General features: G+C 45.1%; 1 protein-coding gene across 13 annotated transcripts in view; it reads right to left on the minus strand.

The window, feature by feature from the left end:
- Positions 1-24,615, minus strand: part of LOC124036294 (AP2-associated protein kinase 1-like) — a 53,344-nt gene that overhangs the window by 2,999 nt on the left and 25,730 nt on the right. Inside the window, exons 12-20 of one of the 13 annotated variants that reach the window (XM_046350681.1) lie at positions 23,010-23,203; positions 22,534-22,721; positions 22,329-22,424; positions 21,805-21,900; positions 10,695-10,799; positions 10,432-10,500; positions 7,872-8,048; positions 7,246-7,356; positions 3,590-6,510 (exon numbers count right to left, since the gene is read on the minus strand). In XM_046350681.1, coding sequence (XP_046206637.1) covers positions 6,416-6,510; positions 7,246-7,356; positions 7,872-8,048; positions 10,432-10,500; positions 10,695-10,799; positions 21,805-21,900; positions 22,329-22,424; positions 22,534-22,721; positions 23,010-23,203 — 1,131 coding nt within the window. In that variant the 3' untranslated portion in view covers positions 3,590-6,415. Of the gene's footprint in view, positions 1-3,589; positions 6,511-7,245; positions 7,357-7,871; positions 8,049-8,477; positions 8,527-10,431; positions 10,501-10,694; positions 10,800-21,804; positions 21,901-22,328; positions 22,425-22,533; positions 22,722-23,009; positions 23,204-24,615 lie in introns of those variants that run through there. The other 12 variants (XM_046350671.1, XM_046350670.1, XM_046350682.1 and 9 more) reach the window with 12 other exon arrangements.

The raw sequence follows: 24,615 nt of genomic DNA on the forward strand, positions 1-24,615 counted from the left end.
TAAAAGTAGAAAAACCTGTCATTTTCTCGCCAGGAGAGTATTTTCTGACTTCCCACGTCACCACAAATCAGGTAGAACTTTTAAACGAGATATTTTTTTTCTACAAAATATAGAAATGTACCGTCTCCACATATGTAGACAATAGTATAGTGCTGGAGATAATGACAATGATGTTACTGGTGGAGTTGCCCTTTAAGATGTGTACACTGAGACAAGATGACTGGTGGTTAAGACTCCTACTTAGTTTACATTGAAAACCCTCTCTCAGCTTTGAACTACACAGTCTGTGGTCCTTTGGTCTAACAGAGCATCAATAGGCCACTCCCAAAGATGACACGTAAACAGTTCTACTACAAACAAGTAAACACCATGGAAACAGCAACAACAGCACAATGGTCCAACAGCAGCAAGCTAGCACAGCACGACTCCAAAAACACAACATGATCTACTCTGTACAACACAATGAACACAACGCGACAGACGACTATTCAGCGATATCACTACAACAAAAAAATACATTGTTTCCACTTGTTTTTCAGGAGATCTCCAACATCCTCTAGGCAGACACAACCCCTCACCAAAACAATTCCACGCACCACTACAAAGAGTAATTACTGGAAGATTTAGATTATTTTATTGGTAAGTTATATAAAGATATAGGGACCTGATAAGGAGCAAATGGACCCGTGGAAACAAGGTAGAGTGAGAGGACTCACTGGAGTCCCAGCAGAGAGTGAGATTGACAGGAGCAGACAGACAGAGAGCGACAGAAACAGGGGCACTCTTACCTTGGTAGTGCAGGTAGCAGGAGTTAGCCGGCAGCTCCAGGGGGAGAGGGTTAGTGGCAGCCATTTAGGGCACAGTTCAGAGTCAGCCAGAGGGCAAAGAGTTGGGCAGGGTGTGAGGAAGAGAAGAGGTGGAACTGTAGCTCTAAGATACTCAACCTTCCAGTGGATTGAAAGGCAAGAAGTTAGGTGTGTGAGAGTACTCAAACCCTATGTAAGAGTGCAGTGTGTGTTAGGTTCTCAGTCTAGCACCAAGGCATAATAGGATGAGTGAGCATTTCCATACTGTACTGAGATACTGTGTTTATGATAGGGCGAAAGGAGGAAAAAGGCTTCCGAAAGCTATTAATGCATTCATAAACTGGCAAACTGACAGCAGATTGTGTTTTCTGTCTGAAGTGTGAGCCTTGACATTTTTAGGGAAGTGAATTATGTGGGTGTGTGACTACGGAAAAGACTGATGTGTTATCCACCTATACTTGCTCTTTCAATTCTCATAACACTACCATATATTGAACTTCATTTCCTACTGATGAATTGAAAAATACACCAAGGAGACTAGAGTTCCATTCAGATGTTTATTTAATGTCCCTTTCTTGTTGAATATTTTTCTCATCTCATAAAAATATAAGGTATACGCTAGATAATAGCTCTGTGCTTTCACATATGGACAACTGCTGTTTGCGCAGTACAACAGTGTTCATATATTTGCCCCAGCAAACACACTAGGGACATCAGTTTCACAGCAACATAAGTCAAATTCTACTGGCAAGGCTAGACCTCTACTGAATACAGCACTGTGGTGTCTAAAGATAATATGAGCACTACTGTAGAATTGCATAGGTTAGCCACACCTAAACCTGCAAAAGACTGTACAACAAGTAGATCGGAGAAAAACAAAATAAGAGTAGTTTTACTGATTCTCCAGACACTCTTAAAAAGCCACAGCCCAATTTCTATTTACTGAACAATATATGGTTTGGAGAGGGGTAAAACACATTTTTACTTCAAAGTTTAAAAAAAACGAAGAAATTAACTTCAACTTAAAGTAATGCGATACTAGCAGTAACACCTCAAATGGAAATGTATATTTTTGCTTTGTCTATTTTCCAAGTATGGAACCAATACTTTTTGAAATTGAATAAATGCATTTTGTGGAGTTGAGTTCTTAGATGGGTTGCATTTCAGTTTAGTTTCTGAAACATTGTATTATCTAATTTGAATATTCCTCAGGTAAATCAAGTGTGGGTACAATGTAGTAAATGATATCACCTGATTATGCTGGCTGGGAGGATGATGAAGAGGTGTCAAGAGTAAGACACATTTTGGTTCTGTTTCCAACACATGAGACTGCATTGTAAGGTGTAAGTAGGTAGGCGATATAGCTTAGCTTGTTTGATGCATTTAGGGGTTAACAGTAGAGGAGGAGGAAAGGACAGAGATATCAGGAAGAACTGATCCGTCATAAGCCCTGTTTTCAGAGGGAGGAGACTCTGTTGTTAAATAAACTACAGCTCAGAGGAAGAAAATCAAACCAGGAAAAACTATGGGAAAACCAAGGATGAAGGTTTAAGATAATACCCCAGTAAGGCAAGTCACAAGCACAGAGCTGTTCTCAGAACACCACCAAATTAAGATCGCTACAACCATGGGACTAGTGGCTTCCCTATGCTGAAATAGTCTCCCACAAGACCAAGGATAGACAAAAATACTTTGGACAAATAGGAGGGACACAATATCTTTGCACTCTTAAATACAGCCCCATAAAGAATACACAGAAATAAACTTTTCATTTACCTATAATATGTACTTATGAATTGTATATGTTTCATATTGATACTCACTTCATACATTCATTCATTCTATAGCACTCTCACATTTATTCATATTATGATAGGTCTTTAAATATGAAGCACTTTAAAATGTATACTGATAAAAAATATAAAACGCAACATGTAAAGTGTTGGTCCCATGTTTCATGAGCTGAAATAAAATATCCCCAAATTTTCAATGTGCACAAAAAGCGTATTACTTTAAACTTTTGTACACAAATTTGTTTACATCCCTGTTCGTAAACCTTTTTCCTTTGCCAAGACAATTCATCCACCTGACAGGTGAGGCATATCAAGAAGCTCTATACCTGCAGAGTATTTCTGTCTGGAATAAAGCCCTTTTGTGGGGGAAAACTCATTCTGATTGGCTTGGCCTGGCTCCCCAGTGGGTGCACCCCTACCCAGTCATGTGAAGTCCATAGAGTGGATGGATTTATTAAAATTGACCGATTTCCCTATATGAACTGTAAATCGTTGAAATTGTTGCATGTTGTGTTTCTATTCTTGTTCATTATACTTTAACTACTTCTTTACAATGGGAGAATGAGGAAAGTGGTTCTATATACATACGAGTTGGTTATGGATATTTGTCCAGACCATTACACTATACACAAGCAACATCAAGTGGATAAGAGCGTCTGCTAAATGACTTAAATGTAAATGTATATGTGTTTTTGTGTAGTATGGATGAGTAGATTGGAAAGAAGGGAGATTAATGATGAGGATGAAATGTGCAACAGAGACACATGGAACAAAAAGAGAAACTGTGATTGCTTGTAGGACAACACCAGCACAACACAAGCAGACAAAACCCAAGCTCAGCTGCACCTACTTCTCACTCTCCTGGCTCACTAGTAAAGATCAGCTGACCCTACTTCTCACTCTGCTGGCTCACTGGTAAAGATCAGCTGACCCGACCCTACTTCTCACTCTCCTGGCTCACTGGTAAAGATCAGCTGACCCGACCCTACTTCTCACTCACTGGTAAAGATCAGCTGACCCGACCCTACTTCTCACTCTCCTGGCTCACTGGTAAAGATCAGCTGACCCGACCCTACTTCTCACTCTCCTGGCTCACTGGTAAAGATCAGCTGACCCGACCCTACTTCTCACTCTCCTGGCTCACTGGTAAAGATCAGCTGACCCGACCCTACTTCTCACTCTCCTGGCTCACTGGTAAAGATCAGCTGACCCGACCCTACTTCTCACTCTCCTGGCTCACTGGTAAAGATCAGCTGACCCGACCCTACTTCTCACTCTCCTGGCTCACTGGTAAAGATCAGCTGACCCGACCCTACTTCTCACTCTTCTGGCTCACTGGTAAAGATCAGCTGACCCGACCCTACTTCTCACTCTCCTGGCTCACTGGTAAAGATCAGCTGACCCGACCCTACTTCTCACTCTCCTGGCTCACTGGTAAAGATCAGCTGACCCGACCCTACTTCTCACTCTTCTGGCTCACTGGTAAAGATCAGCTGACCCGACCCTACTTCTCACTCTCCTGGCTCACTGGTAAAGATCAGCTGACCCGACCCTACTTCTCACTCTCCTGGCTCACTGGTAAAGATCAGCTGACCCGACCCTACTTCTCACTCTTCTGGCTCACTGGTAAAGATCAGCTCACTCTCCTGGCTCACTAGTAAAGATCAGCTGACCCTACTTCTCACTCTGCTGGCTCACTGGTAAAGATCAGCTGACCCTACTTCTCACTCTCCTGGCTCACTGGTAAAGATCAGCTGACCCGACTCTACTTCTCACTCTCCTGGCTCACTGGTAAAGATCAGCTGACCCGACCCTACTTCTCACTCTCCTGGCTCACTGGTAAAGATCAGCTGACCCGACCCTACTTCTCACTCTCCTGGCTCACTGGTAAAGATCAGCTGACCCGACCCTACTTCTCACTCTCCTGGCTCACTGGTAAAGATCAGCTGACCCGACCCTACTTCTCACTCTTCTGGCTCACTGGTAAAGATCAGCTGACCCGACCCTACTTCTCACTCTCCTGGCTCACTGGTAAAGATCAGCTGACCCGACCCTACTTCTCACTCTCCTGGCTCACTGGTAAAGATCAGCTGACCCGACCCTACTTCTCACTCTCCTGGCTCACTGGTAAAGATCAGCTGACCCGACCCTACTTCTCACTCTCCTGGCTCACTGGTAAAGATCAGCTGACCCTACTTCTCACTCTCCTGGCTCACTGGTAAAGATCAGCTCACTCTCCTGGCTCACTGGTAAAGATCAGCTCACTCTCCTGGCTCACTGGTAAAGATCAGCTGACCCTACTTCTCATTCTCCTGGCTCACTGGTAAAGATCAGCTCACTCTCCTGGCTCACTGGTAAAGATCAGCTGACCCTACTTCTCACTCTCCTGGCTCACTGGTAAAGATCAGCTGACCCTACAACTCACTCTGCTGGCTCACTGGTAAAGATCAGCTGACCCTCACTAAACAACCAATGAGATACACAACCATTGCACTGTTCAGCTGTATCCATGCTCAATATGGGACTCATTTCTCTCTCACATTCTGGGAAAAGTATATCTGTTAGCCTTGCCAATGGGCCGAGGACAGAAACCCAAATCAAACAGAATAGCCACGATAAAGCTCTTATTGTAATACACATGATCAATAACTGGTTAGCATGCATTCTGCCCAAGAGAGAAATGTCTTGAGCACCAGTCTTAATGTACAGTATGACCAAGAAGACGAGGGCATTCAAATGAATTACACACATTTAGAATAATACCACGAATGAGTCAACCTTTCCAGATAATTATGATACTTAGAGGTATAGTAAGAGGCAAAATGCACCAGCTCAATATGACCTTAAACTACAGGAAATGCACAACACGGGAACAATAATCCCAGGGAATGTTCAGATACATTAAAAAAAAAAAATATATCTTCCATAAAGCACAGCCAAGATAAACATGGTTGTGCAGTCAAGGAGATGTTGTTGTAGAAGACCAATCAGAGGCAGTTTTGGGGTAGCTAGACACAGACTGTAGATGTCCACCATAACAGGGCATGTTGCAGAAGCGCTTTTGACCTCAGAATGACAGACATCTTCGACCATTTGCAACAGACAGCCAAACATTCCCAGGGGGCACCGGTGAACCACAGCAGTTTGAGAAAAGTTAAAAACACGGCAGGAGCCTAAGGACTGACAGCTCATTGGTCTCATCTGTATGGCCCATGCAAGCAGCTCGTGATAGTTCAGTCAGTGTCTGCTTTCCTAAAGGCCTGCTTTGCTCTAATGACTAGACATGGTCATAGCTGCTACAGGAAGAGTGCATACAGATAGCTAGGAGAGATAGAAGTACTATACTGCTGTGTTACATGGTCAGACCTGGGACACATACAATGTTTGCTCAGGGTTTATGCAAACGTAAAACAGCAAAGCCAATGGGGTTATGGGCAAGCCAGGCAGTATGTGAATAGCGTGGGGTTGAAACCGCAAGGCAGGACAAAGAGGAATGTTGACAGATGGATGACAGCGTGATAAAGACCACAGTGCAGCCAAGACAGAAGCAGACAGTCCGTCAGGACGGGGAGTTAATGCCATGTTGTTACCAACATGGGAATGCCAACGGCCAGGATGAATGGTTTGAAACCAGCGTATCAAGAAAGCAAGAGATGGAGGCGGGGGCACGGAGGCACACCAGAGAAAGTATTCTCTAGTCCACACTAAAACTCCTCCATTTCACCTGGCAAGGTGCTACATAAGTGCCTCTGCTGCCCCCTCTCCCCATCATGTTACGACTGCAAGCTGCCCCTTCGACCTCTCTCTCCCAACCCCCTAGAGGTCGATGAGCTGATCCACCAGCAGAAGGGAGCGGGCCATGTTGGGGATGCTGGACTCTGAAGTGCCACTGTTGCTGCGCGAGTGACCACCTGAAATGTGCCAGAAAGAGAGAGGGACAGAGAGAGAGGAGGACATGGATGGAGCAAGGAAGAGAGAAGTGGGAGAAAGGGGAACCAGCGGGAGAGAGTCATATTTAGAGAGTATTTGAGAGAGAATAGGAGAAAGGACAGTTTAGCAAAGAATTGAGAGTTGGTGAAATAAAATAGGACAGGAGAGAGGGTGGGATGACAGGAGCATAAAGGAGTGAATGAGGAAGACGGGTAGAAAGAGAAGAAGAGAGAGAAAGTAAGGCAAGATTATCTGTATGCAGCCGCAGCATTTCAGGGAAAGAGTGCTGGGAGGAGGACATCTTGTATGTCGTCCTAACCTCTAGAAGACACTACTCTTAAAAGATGGCTTAATGCTCTGCCTTTGGTGCTTCTGTTCTGAGACTGTATAAAACAACTGCATAATGCTGCCTGCCATTGATAGGAACTGCCAATTCTTATTGGCAAAGTTCAACCAGTGAAAAGTCAAATGAGAAACACACTGATGTGAAATCATGCTATGATGGGGAGGGCTAGTTAATGTTACAGCACATCCAGCCATGGTTGCTCTCAGCAGGTGTAAGTGATGAACTAAGGTGTTAGCTAGGGTTTCTCAGTAATGGCTGTGCTCATTCGTGGTCCCCTGGCAGTTATGTGGGTTGAGGAAGGCAGCTCATACAGAACAGTACTTTGATCCTCTGTGTGGATCACTACACACTGCTGGCCTGCCTTACATACCTTGGTTGTTGGAGTGTTTGGAGATGAGCACAGGGATGGGGTCAAACTCATCCTCAGTGCCCTTCTCCCCAGCCTCGGGTGGCTGGAAGCCCAACATGAGGTAAGCGGATTCTGCAGGTGGAGGAGAGGAGGTGAAGGGGTGATGGAGGGGGAGGTTAGCGCAGCCCAGAAGAGAGCAAGGGGGGAGGAGGAGGGGAGAGTGCAGGGAGTACAGAGACAGACGCAGCCAGAGCAGTCATAGCATTAGTACTAAGCCATGCATCTGATGTGGCTTTTGTAAATGAGTCAAGGGTCTGCAGAAGGTCCCACAATGTTGTGGCAGCTGTATAGCGCTACAAAGAAAAGGGCCCTTTGATACAGGCTGCCAACATGTCTGTCTCAATATCTCATTCCCCAGTTGAAATGATACAGTTCATGTTGATATGAGTAATATGATAGTTAACTGGGTAGTTTAACATCATCCATTCAAAGGTTGCTTGGCTTTGAACATGAATATATTAGCAGTCTGACTTGGTGTTACAGCTGAGCGATATTGCAGGTCTGTGGTACTGTGATCAGAGGTCAGACTTGCTGTGAAGAGTTTCACCACAGGTATACAATATATGACAGCTGGAGAGAGGTCTTACCAGCAGATGTCTGGGCAGTGCCAAATGAGACTGGAGCTAGCTTGTCCAGACAGGAAGCAGAGCCAGGAGGGGCAGAGGAGCAGGAGGAGGGTGGTGCACAGATAGTTTGATCCCCAGGGGTAGAGGTGTGAGACAGCAGAGAGCAGCCCAGCAGAGAGTCCTCTCCAGCCAGAGAGTCTGAGGGAGCGGAGGCCAGGGGTTAAGATGGAGGGAGGAAGAAGGAACGAAAATTAAAGCCCATTAGCCTAAGCACAGAAAATAATTTAGACCAAAATGAGCTTCATACTCTCAGAAATACAGTACCAGTCAAAAGTTTGGACACCTACTCATTCAAGGGTTTTTCTTTATTTGCACTATTGTCTACATTGTAGAATAATAGTGAAGACATCAAAACTACGAAATTGCCTTGACAGCTTTGCACTCTTAACCAGCTTCACCTCGAATGCTTTTCCTACCATCTTGAAGGAGTTCCCACATATGCTGAGCACTTGTTGGCTGCTTTTCCTTCACTCTGCGGTCCAACTCATCCCAAACCATCTCAATTGGGTTGAGGTTGGGTGATTGTGTAGGCCAGGTCATCTGATGCAGCACTCCATCACTCTCCTTCTTGGTCAAATAGCCCTTACATAGCCTGGAGGTGTGTTGGGTCATTGTCCTGTTGAAAAACAAATGATAGTCCCACTAAGCGCAAACCAGTTGGGATGGCATATCGCTGCAGAATTCTGTGGTAGCAATGCTGGTTAAGTGTGCCTTGAATTCTAAATAAAATCACTGAGTGCCACCAGAAAAGCACCCCCACACCATTATACCTCCTCCATGCTTCACGGTGGGAACTGCTCATGCAGAGATCATCAATTAATCTACTCTGCGTTTCACAAAGACACGGCGGTTGGAACCAAAAATCTCAAATTTGGACTCACCAAATCAAAGGACAGATTTCCACCAATCTAATGTCCATTGCGAGTGTCTCTTGGTCTAAGCAAGTCTCTTCTTATTATTGGTGTCCTTTAGTAGTGGTTTCTTTTCAGGAATTTGACCATGAAGGCCTGACTCACGCAGTCTCCTCTGAACAGTTGATGTTGAGATGTGTCTGTTACTTAAACTCTGAAGCATTTATTTGGGTGCTATCGGAGGTTCTGTTAAAAATAATGAACTTATCCTCTGCAGTAGAGGTAACTCTGTCTTCCATTCCTGTGGCGGTCCTCATGAGCGCCAGTTTATTCATAGTGCTTGATGGTTTTTGCGACTGCACTTGAATTAACTTGAAAAGTTCTTGACATTTTCCAGATTGACTGACCATGTCTTAAAATAATTGACTGTCATTCCTCTTTGCTTATTTGAGCTGTTCTTGCCATAATATGGATTTGATCTTTTACCAAATACAGTATATTACGCCTACCTTGTCACAACACAACTGATTGGCTCAAACACATTAAGAAGGAATGATAGTCCACATATTAACTTTTTACAAGGCACACCTGTTAATTAAAATGCATTCCAGGTGACTACCTCATGAAGTTGGTTGAGAGAATGCAAAGAGTGTGCAAAGCTGTTATCACGGTAAAGGGTGGCTACTTTGAACAATCTCAAATATAAAATATATTTTGATATGTTTAACACTTTTTTGGTTACTACATGATTCCATGTGTTATTTCATAGATTTGATTCCTTCACTATTATTCTACAATGTAGAAAATAGTACAAAAATAAAATCAAGACAGACCCTGGAATGAGTAGGTGCTTCCAAACTTTTGACTGGTACTGTATGTCCATCCTCAAAGTAGATATCCCCTGAACAAACACCAAACTAGTAGTGGTACTTTGCTGTATGTAGGAGTTGGACCAATGACAGGACCATTGGTGCCCTCTAGAGGAGCAGATTGACACTACTACCAAAAGGTGGGAGAGGAGGGAAGAACTGCCTACTGCGTGATGTTGAGAGGTCAATCTCAGGGGCAGCAGACACGCTCTATCGCTCAGCAGTAGCGACCTTGCCCCCAGATCCAGCCTACTTTCACTGAGGAATGTCAGTCATGACACAAATATTCACACTGTGCTCAAGTTTATCTGGAGCAGAATCAGCAATTCTAATTAAAAGTGCACTGCAAATGTTTTCCTGGTCGCCCTCAAGGAGTACATCATGACAACGGATCATTGCAATAAACCTAGACACTCACTGTCACAACCGTTCCAGACAGTTTAGTGGACAGCATTGAAGAAATGGCGACAGGGAATATTAATTTGGTGCAGGGAAACCTGTCAGCTATCCTTGGCAGGGTATGTTTGCGCAGGTTACTGATAAATTACCTGGTCCTTTCAACAAAGGAAACAGCAACAGAGCTCCTGAACTAAGAATCATATCCCTGTATGATGTTGGTGCCAGAAAAAAAACATTAAATCTTAGTGTTATTCCAATAACTCATTACCTTGTGGCACCACACAGAGCACACGTCATATGAATGAATGCAAGCCAAGTGATAATGTAATAACATTGCCTATATTATTTAAGGTTGACACAAATGTGTGGTAAGAACAGTAAGGTACAGTACAGGGCACTAACCTGGCAGGCTGGCTGAGACTGTATCCAGGCTCGGGATGAGAGAGTCCACACACATCTCAGCCTTCACTGCTGATGAAAGAGGAGACACGGTCAGATAAGGAAATGATTGAGAAGAGAGAGGAAACCAAAGAGCTCCCAGCTCCAGAGAATAAAGGTAGATGAGACGGACTTCAGTTCATTAACAACCGGAAACATCTCTCATGTGTGGAGAGGATACAGGAAGGGGAGAGGAAGGCATGCAGACAGGCAGAAGAGCCTGTTACCATTGCTGCTGCCCTCTGCAGAGCTGCTGAAGGGGTCAGCCAGGGGTAAAAGGTCAGGGAGCAGCAGAGATGTCTCAGGGGACTTCAGTCCCTCAATCAGCTTCTCTGTGAGAGGAACAGGGGTGACGAGAGGAGAGGACAGGGAGGAAGGCATTGAAAGAGAGAAGAGAATGGGCATTAGAAAAAGATGAGCAGGGAGAGAAAGAGGGAGACGATGATGTAGGACTGAGGACAAGGGAAGATGCAGTGCATTCGTAAAGTATTCAGGCCCCTTTACTTATTCCACATTGTTACGTTAGCCTTATTCTAAAATTGATTGAATATTTTTTTCCCCTCATCAGTCTACACACAATATCCCATAATGAAAAAGCAAAAACTGTTTGGCATTTTTGAACATTTATAAAAAATTCAAACGGAAATATAACATTTACATAAGTGTTCAGACCCTTTACTCAGTACTTTGTTGAAGCACTTTTGGCTTTGATTACAGCCGCGAGTCTTCTTGGGTATGACTCTACAAGCTTGGCACACCTGTATTTGTGGAGCTTCTCCCATTCTTCTCTGCAGATCCTCCCAAGCTCTGTCAGGTTGGATGGGGTTCAAGACCGGGCCACTCAAGGACATTGAGACTTTTCCCAAAGCCACTCCTGCGTTGTCTTGGCTGTGTGGATAAGGTCCTTGTCCTGTTGGAAGGTGAACCTTCGCCAGAGTCTGAGGTCCTGAGCAATCTGGAGCATGTTTTCATCAAGGATCTCTCTGTACTTTGGTCCATTCATCTTTCCCTCAATCCTGACTAGTCTCCCAGTCCCTGCCACCTGAAAACATCCCCACAGTATGATGCTGCCACCACCATGGTTCAAAGTAGGCAAACTCCAAGTGGGATCCCATGTGGCGCAGTGGTCTAAGGCACTGCATCTCAGTGCTAGAGGCGCCACTACAGACCCTGGTTCGTCTGGGTTTGGCTGGGGAAGGCAGTCATTGACAATAAGAATTTGTTTTTAACTGCCTTGCCTAGTTAAAGGTTAAAAAAAAAATTAAAAGTAGGCTGTCATGTCCCTTTTAATGAGGAGTGGCTTCCATCTGGCCAATTTACCATAAAGGCCTGGTTGGTGCAGAAATGGTTGTTCTTCTGGAAGGTTCTCCCATCTCCACAGAGGAACTCTGGAGCTCTGTCAGAGTAACCATCAGGTTCTTGGTCACCTCCCTGATCAAGGCCCTTCTCCTCCGATTGCTCAGTTTGGCCAGAGGGACAGATCTAGGAAAAGTCTTGGTGGCTCCAAATTTCTTCCATTTAAGAATGATGGAGGCCACTGTGTTCTTGGGGTCCTTCAATGCTACAGAAATGTTTTGGTGCCCTTCCCCAGATCTGTGCCACTACATAATCCTGGCTCAGAGCTCTATGGATAATTCCTTCAACCTCATGGCTTGGTTTTTGCTCTGACATGTCCTGTCAACTGTGCTTATATACACAGGTGTGTGCCTTTCCAAATCATATCCAATCAATTGAATTTACCACAGGTGTACTCCAATCAACTTGTAGAAACATCAAGGATGATCAATGGAAACAGGATGCACCTGAGCTCAATTTTGAGTCTCATAGCAAAGGGTCTGAATACCTCTTTTTATTTTTTATAAATTAGCACAATTTTCTAAAAACCTGTTTTCACTGTGTCATTATGGGGTATTGTGTGAAGATTGACGAGGAAAATGTTTTATTTAATCCATTTTAGAATAAGACTGTAACATAACAAAATGTGGAAAAAGTGAAGGGGTCTGAAAACTTTCCGAATGCACTGTACATACACTAGGCTCATCTAAGTACAAATGAGAACATGATCGTTATACTATCAAGGTGAGAATTAGTTGGTACCGTTTGCAAAGTCATTCTATTGGCCGGGTATTTTGCCATGAGGAATGATATGAAGACACCGGTCTTTTCCTTTACTCCTTCAGCAGGCACATTCGAAGGTTAGGAAAAACTAAATCACTCCTAGGGTGATGACAGAGTGCACAGACCATGCTTGAGTAGAGGACATGTTAATTCAGGCGAGTAATACCATTCATGTCAAACAAGTATTGGAGAAAAACAGCATGCCTTCAAAAGGACTGCTAGCCTTAAATCACCAACACATCATTCCATCCCACCAACCAACGACGTGGAGACGAATACAAACACATAGCAGCTAGTCAGTATTTCATCTTTATTGGCTCATTAGTTGACGGACTAAAGAGCAAAATTTCAGCCTCACTCAACAAAAAAGGTTAGCTACCATAGCACCATTCCACATACTAGGCCTACATCAGTGACCGTCTTTACACGTCTCTTCTCCACTTTCATCACTGAACAAGTGTTGGATCAGTCAGCACTGTTAGACACCTGACTGACAGCATCCTTGTTAATAAGTAACTTTGCTGGGTGTCCCAGCGCCGTGCCACAGACAAATCAGGACTCCCCCCTTCAGGATGTGCCTCTCCAGCAGGTTAGTGCATCCAAACAGTGCAAACCAGGTGCATGCATGTGAGTAAGTATCTTCTGGGTCAAAACCTAAACTCCATACATACTTACAGGTCACTGGCTGCTATGGAGAGACAGGGGGGCAGAGGACCTGGGGCAGGGGGCTCAGAATATGACACAGCACAGCTGCCCATTTGCCCCCTTTACTAAAAGGGATAGAGGTCATAGGTCACAGGTCAATGATAAACTGCTATGACACAAAGTCTGAACTCCAGAGCTTTATTTATGCTGAACAAAAATATAAATGCAACATGTAAAGTGTTGGTTCCATGTTTCCTGAGCTGAAATTAAAGATCAAATGTTTCATAAGCACAAAAAGCTAATTTCGCTCCAATGTTGTGCACACATTTGTTTACATCCCTGTTAGTGAGTATTTTTCCATTGCCAAGATAATCCATCCACCTGACAGGTGTGGCATATCAAGAAGCTGCTTAAACAGCATGATCATTACACAGGTGCACCTTCTGCTGGGGACAATAAAAGGTCACACAGCACAATGCCACAACTGACTGCAGGAATGTCCACCAGAGCTGTTGCATGTTCATTTCTATACCATACTGCCAATGTTGTTTTAGGGAAATTAGCAGTACCGCCAACAGTCCTCAAAACCACAGACCACGTATAATTACGTCAGCCCAGGATCTCCACATCCAGCATCTTCCCCTGTGGGATCGACTGAAACCAGACACAGGCTGACCATCTGTTACGCGAGTGCAGCATCAAAAGGACCTTGTGGCGGCAAGGAGCCAAGGTAAGTTGCTAGCTACCATTAAACTTATCTTATAAAAAAAACAATCAATCTTCACATAATTACTAGTTAACTACAACTGTGGGTTTGCACAACTGAAGAATTTCTGCACAAACTGTCAGAAACGGGTCTCAGGGAAGCTAATCAGCATGCTCATCTTCCTCACCAGGGTTTTGACCTGACTGCAGATCGGTGTCATAACCAACTTCAGTGGGCAAATGCTCACCTTCAAATGGCCAGTGTCACACTGGAGAAGTGTGCTCTTCACGGATTAATCCCGGTTTCAACTGTACCGGGCAGATGGTGGCGGGGTTATGGTATTGTCAGGCATAAGCTACGTACAACGAACACAATTGCATTTTATCAATGGCAATTTGAATACAGAGATATCATTCCATTTATCCACCACCATCACCTCCATGTTTCAGCATGATAACGCATGGCCCCATGTCGCATGGATCTGTACACAATTCCTGGAAGCTGAAAAAGTCCCAGTTCTTCCATGGTCTGCATACTCACTAGACATGTCAACCATTGAGCATATTTGGGATGCTCTGGATCGACGTGTACACAGCAGCATGTTCCAGTTCCCGCCAATATCTAGGAACTTCGCATAGCCATTGAAAAGGAGTGGGACAACATTCCACAATCAACAGCCTGATCAACTCTATGGGAAGGAGATGTGTTGTGCTGCATGAGGCAAATAGTGTTCACACTAGAGGTCGACCTATTAAAATCGGCATGGCCAATTAATTAGGGACGATTTCAAGTTTTCATAACAATCGGTAAACGGCCTCTTTGGACGCCGATTACATTGAAATCCATGAGGAGACTGTGTGGCAGGCTGATCACCTGTTACGCGAGTGCAGCATCAAAAGGACCTTGTGGCTGCAAGGAGCCAAGGTAAGTTGCTAGCTACCATTAAACTTATCTTATAAAAAACAATCTTCACATAATCATTAGTTAACTACACATGGTTGATGATATTACTAGGTTAACTAGCTTGTTCCGCATTGCATATAATCAATGCGGTTACTGTTAATATATCATCAAATCACAGCCCACTTCAACTTCGCCAAACGGGTGATGATTTAACAAAAGCGCATTTGCGAAAAAAGCGCAATCGTTGCACCAATGTACCTAACCATAAACATCAATGCCTTAAAATCAATACACAAGTATATATATTTTTTAAACCTGCATATGAATTTAAGTCATTCATGTAAGCAGGCAATATTAACTAGGGAAATTGTGTCACTTCTCTTGCGTTCAGTGCAAGCAGAGTCAGGGAATATGCAGCAGTTTAGGCTGCGATCATTTTGACCCCACGGGGTGAGATCTTGCGTGGAGCCCCAGATCGAGGGAGATTATCAGTGGTCTTGTATGTCTTCCATTTCCTAATAATTGCTCCCACAGTTGATTTCTTCAAACCAAGCTGCTTACCTATTGCAGATTCAGTCTTCCCAGCCTGGTGCAGGTCTACAATTTTGTTTCTGGTGTCCTTTGACAGCTCTTTGGTCTTGGCCATAGTGGATTTTGGAGTGTGACTGTTTGAGGTTGTGGACAGGTGTCTTTTATACTGATAACAAGTTCAAACAGGTGCCATTAATACAGGTAACGAGTAGAAAATAGAGGAGCCTCTTAAAGAAGAAGTTACAGGTCTGTGAGAGCCAGACATCTTGCTTGTTTGTAGGTGACCAAATAATTATTTTCCACCATAATTTGCAAATAGATTCATTAAAAACCCTACAATGTGATTTTCTGGAATTTTCTTTTCTTATGTCTGTCATAGTTGAAGTGTACCTATGATGAAAATTACAGGCCTCATCTTTTTAAGTGGGAGAACATGCACAATTGGTGGCTGACTAAATACCTTTTTGCCCACTGTATTTCAAGGCCTACCTTCAAACTTAGTGATTATCAAATAAAATACATTTTTGTAACATACACATGGTTAGCAGATGTTAATGCGAGTGTAGCGAAATGCCTGTGCTTCTAGTTCCGACTATGCAGTAATATCTAACAAGTAATCTAACCTAACAATTTCACAACAACTACCTTATACACAAGTGTAAAGGAATGAATAAGAAAATGTACATAAAAATATATGAATGAGCGATGGCCGAACGGCATAGGTAAGATGCAGTAGATGGTATAGAGTACAGTATATACATATGAGATGAGTAATGTAGGGTATATAAAGTGGCATTGTTTAAAGTGGCTAGTGATACATTTATTACATCAATGTCATTATTAAAGTGGCTAGAGATGAGTCAATATGTTGGCAGCAGCCACTCAATGTTAGTGATGGCTGTTTAACAGTCTGATAGCCTTGAGATAAACAGCTTCTTTCAGTCTCTCGGTCCCCGCTTTGATGCACCTGTACTGACCCCGCCTTCTGGAAGATAGCGGGGTGAACAGGCAGTGGCTCGGGTGGATGTTGTCCTTGATGATCTTTTTGACCTTCCTGTGACATCGGGTGGTGTAGGTGTCCTGGAGGGCAGGTAGTTTGCCCCCGATGATGCATTGTGCCGACCTACTACCCTCTGGAGAGACTTACGGTTGTGGGCGGAGCAGTTGCCGTACCAGGCGGTGATACAGCCCGACAGGATGCTCTCGATTGTGCATCTGTAAAAGTTTGTGTTTTTGGTGACAAGCCGCATTTCTTCAGCCTCCTGAGATTGAAGAGGCGCTGATGTGCCTTTTTCACCACGCTGTCTGTGTGGGTGGGACCATTTCAGTTTGTCCGTGATGAGTACGCCAAGGAACTTAACTTTCCACCTTCTCCACTACTGTCCCGTTAATGTGTATATGGGGCTGGTCCCTCTGCTTTTTCCTGAAGTCCACGATCATCTCCTTTGTTTTGTTGACATTGAGTGTGAGGTTATTTTCCTGACATCACACTCAGAGGGCCCTCACCACCTCCCTGTAGGCAGTCTCGTTGTTGTTAATAATAAAGAATACCACTGTAGTGTCATCTGCAAACTTGATGATTGTGTTGGAGGCGTGCATGGCCACGCAGTCATGGGTGAACAGGGAGTATAGGATAGGGCTGAGAACGCACCCTTGTGGGGCGCCAGTGTTGAGGATCAGGTAGGGTGGTGGTTATATGGTCCTTGACTAGTCTCTCAAAGCACATCATGATGACGGAAGTGAGTGCTACGGGGGCGATAGTCATTTAGCTCAGGTTTCTTGGGAACAGGAACAATAGTGGCCCTCTTGAAGCATGTGGGAACAACAGACTGGGATAAGAATGGATTGAAAATGTCCATAAACCAGCCAGCTGATCTGCGCATGCTCCGAGGACGCGGCTGGGGATGCAGTCTGGGCTGGCAGCCTTGCGAGGGGTTGACACGTTTAAATGGTTTTACTCACGTTGGCTGCAGTGAAGGAGAGCCCACAGGTTTTGGTAGCGGGCCGTGTCAGTGGTACTGTGATGTCCTCAAAGTGAGCAAAGAAGTCTTTTGGTTATCTGGGAGCAAGATATCGTGGTCCGCGATGGGGCTGGTTTTCCTTTTGTAGTCCGTGATTGACTGTAGACCCTGCCACATACCTCTCGTGTCTGAGCCGTTGAATTGCCACTCTACTTTGTCTCTATACTGATGCTTAGCTTGTTTGATTGCCTTGCGGAAGGAATAGCTACCCTGTTTGTATTCGGTCATGTTTCCGGTCACCTTGCCCTGATTAAAAGCAGTGGTTCAAGCTTTCAGTTTTGCGCGAATGTTGCCATCAATCCACAATTTCTGTTTGGGGAATGTTTTAATAGACGCTGTGGGTACAACATCACCAATGCACTTGCTAATAAACTCGCTCACCAAATCAGCGTATTCATCAATGTTATTATCCGACGCTATGCGGAACATATCCCAGTCCACTTGATCGAAGCAATCTTGAAGCGTGGAATCCGAGTGTTCGGACCAGCGTTGAACAGACCTGACCATGGGCGCTTCCTGTTTTAGTTTCTGTCAATAGGCTGGGAGCAACAAAGAGTAGTGGTCAGATTTTACGAAAGAAGGGCGGGGGAGGGCTTTATATGCGTCGTGGAAGTTAGAATAACAATGATCCAGGGTTTTTCCAGCCCGGGTCGTGCATTCGATATGCTGATAACATTTAGGGAGCCTTGTTTTCAGATTAACCTTGTTACAATCCCCAGCTACAATAAATGAAGCCTCAGGATGTGTGGTTTCCAGTTTACATAGTCAAATTAAGTTATTTCAGGGCCGTCGATGTCTGATTGGGACGAGATATACACGACTGTGATTATGATCGAAGAGAATTATCTTGGTAGATAATGCGGTCGGCATTTGATTGTAAGGAATTCTAGGTCAGGTGAACAAAAGGACTGGAGTTCCTGTATGTTGTTATAATCACACCACGTCTCGTTAATCATAAGGCATACACTCCCGCCCTTCTTCTTACCAGAGAGATGTTTGTTTCTGTCGGCGCGATGTGTGAGGAAGCCGGGTCGCTGTACCGACTCTGATGACTTATGTTTCCGTGAAACAAAGAACGTTACAATCTCTGCTGTCTCTCTGGAAGGCAACCCTTGCTCGGATTTCATCTACCTTGTTGTCAAGAGACTGGACACTGGCGAGTAGTATGCTCGGGAGCGGTGCGCGATATGCCCGTCTACGGAGCCTGACCAGAAGACCGCTCTGTCTGTCCCTTCTGCGGCGCAGATGTTTTGGGTCGCCGGCTGGGATCCGATCCATTGTCCTGGATGGTGGACCAAACAGAGGATCCGCTTCGAGAAAGCCTCTGTTTATTCCTGGTTGTAACGTTGGTGAGTTGACATTGCTCTTATATCCAATAGTTCCACCCGACTGTATGTAATAACACCTAATATTTTCTGGGGCAACAATTTAAGAAATATCACATAAAAAAACCTAAATAATGCATATAAGCGAGGCGGCCATCTCTGTCGGCGCCGAAAGTAAACCAATCTTTGCTTGACATCATGGGAAAATCAAAAGAAATCAGCCAAGATCTGAGAAAATATTGTCGACCTCCAAAAGGTCTGGTTCATCCTTGGGAGCAATTTACAAATGCCTGAGGGTACCACGTTCATCTGTACAAACAATAGTACGCAAGTATAAACACCATGGGACCACGCAGGCGTCATACCGCTCAGGAAGGAGACACATTCTGTCTCCTAGAGATTAACTACTGTGGTGCAAAAAAATCCCAGAACAATAGCAAAGGACCTGGTGAAGATGCTGGAGGAAACAGGTACAAAAGTATCTATATCCACAGTAAAACGAGTCCTATATCGACATAACCTGAAAGGCCGCTCAGCAAGGAAGAAGCCACTGCTCCAAAACCACCATAAAAAAGCCAGACTACGGTTTGCAACTGCGGGACAAAGACCGTACTTTTTGGAGAAATGTCCTCATGTCTGAAGAAACAAAAATAAAACTGTTTGGCCATAATGACCATCGTTATGTTTGGAGGAAAAAGGGGGAGGCTTGCAAGCCTGAAGAACTCCATCCCAACCTTGAAGCACATGGGTGGCAGCATCATGTTGTGGCGGTACTCTGCTGCAGGAGAGACTGGTGCACTTCACAAAATAGATGGCTTCATGAGCCAGGAAAATTGTGTGGATATATTGAGGCAACATCTCAAGACATCAGTCAGGAAGTTAAAGCTTGGTTGCAAATGGGTCTTCCAAATGGACAATGACCCCAAGCATACTTCCAAAGTTGTGGCAAAATGGCTTAAGGACAACAAAGTCAAGGTATTGGAGTGGCCATCACAAAGCCCTGACCTCAAACCTACAGAAAATGTGTGGGCAGAACTGAAAAAACATGTGCGAGCAAGGAGGCCTACAAACCTGACTCAGTTACACCAGCTCTGTCAGGAGGAATGGGCCAACATTCACCCAACGTATTGTGGGAAGCTTGTGGAAGCCTACACAAAACGTTTGACCCAAGTTAAACAATTTAAAAGGCAATGCTACGAAATACTAATTGTATTTGTAATTGAGTGTGTGTAAACGTCTGACCCACTGGGAATGTGATGAAAGAAATAAAAGCTGAAATAAATCTATTATTATTCTGACATTTCACATTCTTAAAATAAAGTGGTGATCCTAACTGACCTAAAACCTATAATTTTTACTAAGATTAAATGTCAGGAATTGTGAAAAACGGAGTTTAAATGTATTTGGCTAAGATGTATGGAAACTTCCAACTTCAACTGTACGTCATCTGTGCACTTAAATATTGAATGGAGGATGCTTTTCATCATGGTTTATTTTAATTCCAGCCAGGTAGGCATTACTCCTGTTATAAATATAAGCAATGTGCCTAATATTAGGAAAGTTGAGAAAAAAATACAGTAGGCCTAGTCTATAGAAAGCTGATGGGATCCATGTCTTATTATTAGAGGCCATCACTCTGTTTTCTCCCGCAATTTCATAGCTTATAGAAATGTTGCGCAAAATTAGCTCATGGGCTCCTGAAATGTTTGATTAGATTTTCAAATACATTTTCATTGATGTCAGAGTGATTAGAGGGACATTAGAGTGCTGAGTACCAGGCAGTTAGCATGTTTAGTAGGCTACTAATGCCCATCAGCAACATCAGAGCTTGTAGGAGCCTCATTTCCATGACTAAACTGTCATGTGGAATTTGACTGCCGTCATGACTCGTGACCGCCGGTGTAGCGGTAATACGCTCACCGTAACAGCCCTATCTGTGACCAACAGATGCATATCTGTATTCCCAGTCATGTGAAATCCATAGATTAGGGCCTAATTAATTATTTATATGAATTGTAACTCAGTAAAATCTTTGAAATTGTGTCATGTTGTGTTTATATATTTTTGTTCGGTGTAGCTGTATGGCTCTGGTGTACTGCTCTTGCGGCACCATATAACAGCAGCATGTACTGACCTGTAAGGAAACAGGTTCTCTTTCCAATCGCTTTCTCACATTTCATATGAGAATTGAATAACTAGACTAGACAGTATGTAAAGCCCTTTCAGAAGGGATGGCCATCTGGCCTGTGGCTATATGAACTCATGTAGACACTGTGCAGTGCTTTCCCAACAGCAGGGGTGCAGTTCCTGTTGTGAGCTCTACCAGTGCTGTGTACCAGTAAATCCTCAGTGCTCTCACTCTGTTTGTGCCCTGTGTAGAAGACTGTGTGTGTGGGGAGAGGACAGAAAAGATTAACCACACCCAGATTATGTAACAGCCGCAGACAGCCTTTTAACCCCTCAGCTCAGTCCCCACTAACTGACAACACTGGCAACCACTGACTGTCATTGGAGCGATTATGTGGGCCATACAGGGAATACAGCCTAGCCCGGGCTAAGACAACCTAAGGACAGAGTATTGCCCCAGAGCCATTTTGAAAAGCAATCAACTACCAACTGAAATAAGAGCTCAGATGTGATGCTGAACTTTCCCAATGTCCTCAGTGACAGAGGCATTCTAAAGCAGGCACCTCCAGAGGAACAGCAATCCAATTAACAAAGGAGAATGTGTCCTTCAGGTAACCAAGCAACAGTAGTCAGAGGCACGGGTCCACAAGTGTGAGGCGATCCAGCAAAGGTCTCTATTCGTAGGAACTGAAAGGGAATCAATGACACTAAGAGGACAGGGACAATAGGACTAATGAGCAAAGCCATGTCACCCCAGACTCATGTTATAAACAATGGCTTTAAACATTAGATATAGGACACATACAATACACCAACATGAGTGTCTCCGGAACATCTATGTGTAGGAATTGAAACACACTGGATGGAGGATTAATGGTAAAGTATGGATCCTGGCAGGACTGAGAAGTGGAACCTTCTAACACATTCCACAACAATGTTGCATGCTGGGAAAGGGCGTTACCTGTGGTGTCAGAGAGGGAGAGGGCATTAAAGGGGTCCGGGACACTCAACATCGCTGAGCCTGCATCCAAACCCAGGATGTCAGCAGTTCTCTCAGCTTAACATTACACAGGGAGAACGAGAGAAAGGAGGAGAGAAAGCAGGAGAATAGGGAGAGGAAGGATGTTGGAGAAGACAGGATGGTCAGGTTATGACAGTTACTGATCTAATAGAAAGTCAACAAGATGTAAGAGGACAACAGCGCTGAGGAGAACAAATTACACAACAGTAATTGGGTTTGGCTTAGAAAATTGTCTCATAGTAAGGTTGGAGAGGTTCACTTAACAGCTCAGACCGATACACCTCTATGAAAGAATTCTACAGAGCTGGAGAAACATCTGCCTTCAAAATAAAGATTTACAGAGAAGAAGCCGGCAGATAAAATCACAAGGACCCCACATGGGAAATATGTAGAGATGAGGGAGAGGGATAATGACGTCTGTATGACACAGGGAGAGAGAGGAAGGTGAAAACGTGGGGTCTTACCTGGGCAAGCCTTGCATGTGGCCCCAGCAGCAGAGACAGGCTGCAGCCCTGAGATGAGGTTCTCTGTGGAGAGGCTGGCCCTCTCCCCTGTTGTAGCTGTCATAAAGACAAACACAATTAGAAAACAACATCACCTCTGATAATTTACCTATCTATCCATTGCGCTTGTAGATGTCTATACACAGACTGGACTTTGTGGTCTTACTCTCGGCCAGCTTGGCAAAGTCCTTGTTGAGCAGCTCCTCTGCAGAGAGCTTGGAGAAGTTGTCATCACCAAAAGGGTTCCAGCTGCCAGTGGGTACAGAGGGGGCTGTCTGGGCACCGCCCTCCCCTGGCTGGTACACACTCTGCTGGGAGGAGCAGGGGGAGCCAGAGGGGGTGGTGCTTGCTGACCTACAACACACACAGGAAAACACTAAAGGTTGCAGTGGAAACCACCCATCTCATTTATCTCAAGTACAAACAAGTATGTGCCAAATATAAAACATGCATAGAAATATGGGTGATTAAAAAGACTATAGAGTTATTTGTAGATTGAAAGGGCTGTTTATTCCTGTGTTGAACTATAAAAGGGAGTGTTTAAAGGGTTCTCTGAATGAATGCCTGTGTGTTTGTTCTCTCTCTCTCTAATGAATGGACAGTTGATTCCTCAGTTCATTGAGATGGGTTAATTCAGCTCACTTGGACTTGTTGAGGCTGGCCTCGGCTGCAGCCGCCTGCAGTAGCTGGGTTGACTTGCTGATTGGGACCCCAAACACAGCACTGTGGGTGACGTCACTCAGGATGCGTCTGTGACTGCCTCGGGGGGGCATCTTTGGGGAGGAGGGGGGTGTCAGGGTGCCAACCTTGTGGAGCCCACGTCCAGGAGCCAGATGCTGGGAGGAGAGAGCGAGAGAAAGGGTTTAATATGGAGATAAGAAAATTATCACACCAAATATCAATATCAGTGAGAGAAGGAAGAAAATTACAGGCTGATTCAAGTTGATTAGCTATTCTATTGGTTAGTGAAAAGACATGGTTAATTAGTGGCAAATTACCAAACGATGGTTTTCAGGATGTTATTGATTCATATTGGATTTAGAACAATACATTCTAAAGGAGACAGAACTGAGTGTTGACAGGTTCCACTGACAGACGTTTCATGACAACTTTAAACATTATAACTACAGTGAAAGGAAAAGCAGCTAGACAGCTTCTGAATCCTATTTGATCACTAGCAAAGCATGAAATGGCTGTCTTCAGTGTTAGGAGATTAGCTAGATTCTAAGGCCCCAGACAGAGAGTCAGGGCCTGTTAGCCCTCCCTGTCCTACAGACCAGCAGGCTGCCAGAGGGGAGGGGCCTGTTAGCCCTCCCTGTCCCACAAGGCAGCCAGAGGGGACGGGCCTGTTAGCCCTCCCTGTTCCACAAGGCAGCAGGCTGCCAGAGGGGACGGGCTTGTTAGCCCTCCCTGTTCCACAAGGCAGCAGGCTGCCAGAGGGGACGGGCTTGTTAGCCCTCCCTGTTCCACAAGGCAGCAGGCTGCCAGAGGGGACGGGCTTGTTAGCCCTCCCTGTCCCACAAGGCAGCAGGCTGCCAGAGGGGAGGGGCCTGTTAGCCCTCCCTGTCCCACAAGGCAGCAGGCTGCCAGAGGGGACGGGCTTGTTAGCCCTCCCTGTCCCACAAGGCAGCAGGCTGCCAGAGGGGAGGGGCCTGTTAGCCCTCCCTGTCCCACAAGGCAGCAGGCTGCCAGAGGGGAGGGGCCTGTTAGCCCTCCCTGTCCCACAAGGCAGCAGGCTGCCAGAGGGGAGGAGCCTGTTAGCCCTCCCTGTCCCACAAAGCAGCAGGCAGCCAGAGGGGAGGGGCCTGTTAGCCCTCCCTGTCCCACAAGGCAGCAGGCTGCCAGAGGTGAGGGGCCTGTTAGCCCTCCCTGTCCCACAAGGCAGCCAGAGGGGAGGGGCCTGTTAGCCCTCCCTGTCCTACAGACCAGCAGGCTGCCAGAGGGGAGGGGCCTGTTGGCCCTCCCTGTCCTACAGACCAGCAGGCTGCCAGAGGGCCTGAAGGGCCTGTTATCTCTCCCTGTCCCACAAGGCAGAAGGCTGCCAGAAGGGAGGGGCCTGTTAGCCTTCCCTGTCCCACAAGGCAGTAGGCTGCCAGAGGGGAGGGGCCTGTTAGCCCTCCCTGTCCTACAGACCAGCAGGCTGCCAGAGGGGAAGGGCCTGTTATCTCTCCCTGTCCAAAAAGGCAGCAGGCTGCCAGAGGGGAGGGGCCTGTTAGCCCTCCCTGTCCCATAAGGTAACAGGCTGCCA

Source organism: Oncorhynchus gorbuscha, linkage group LG05 (genome assembly GCF_021184085.1).
Source record: "Oncorhynchus gorbuscha isolate QuinsamMale2020 ecotype Even-year linkage group LG05, OgorEven_v1.0, whole genome shotgun sequence".
Taxonomy (NCBI): Eukaryota; Metazoa; Chordata; class Actinopteri; order Salmoniformes; family Salmonidae; genus Oncorhynchus; species Oncorhynchus gorbuscha.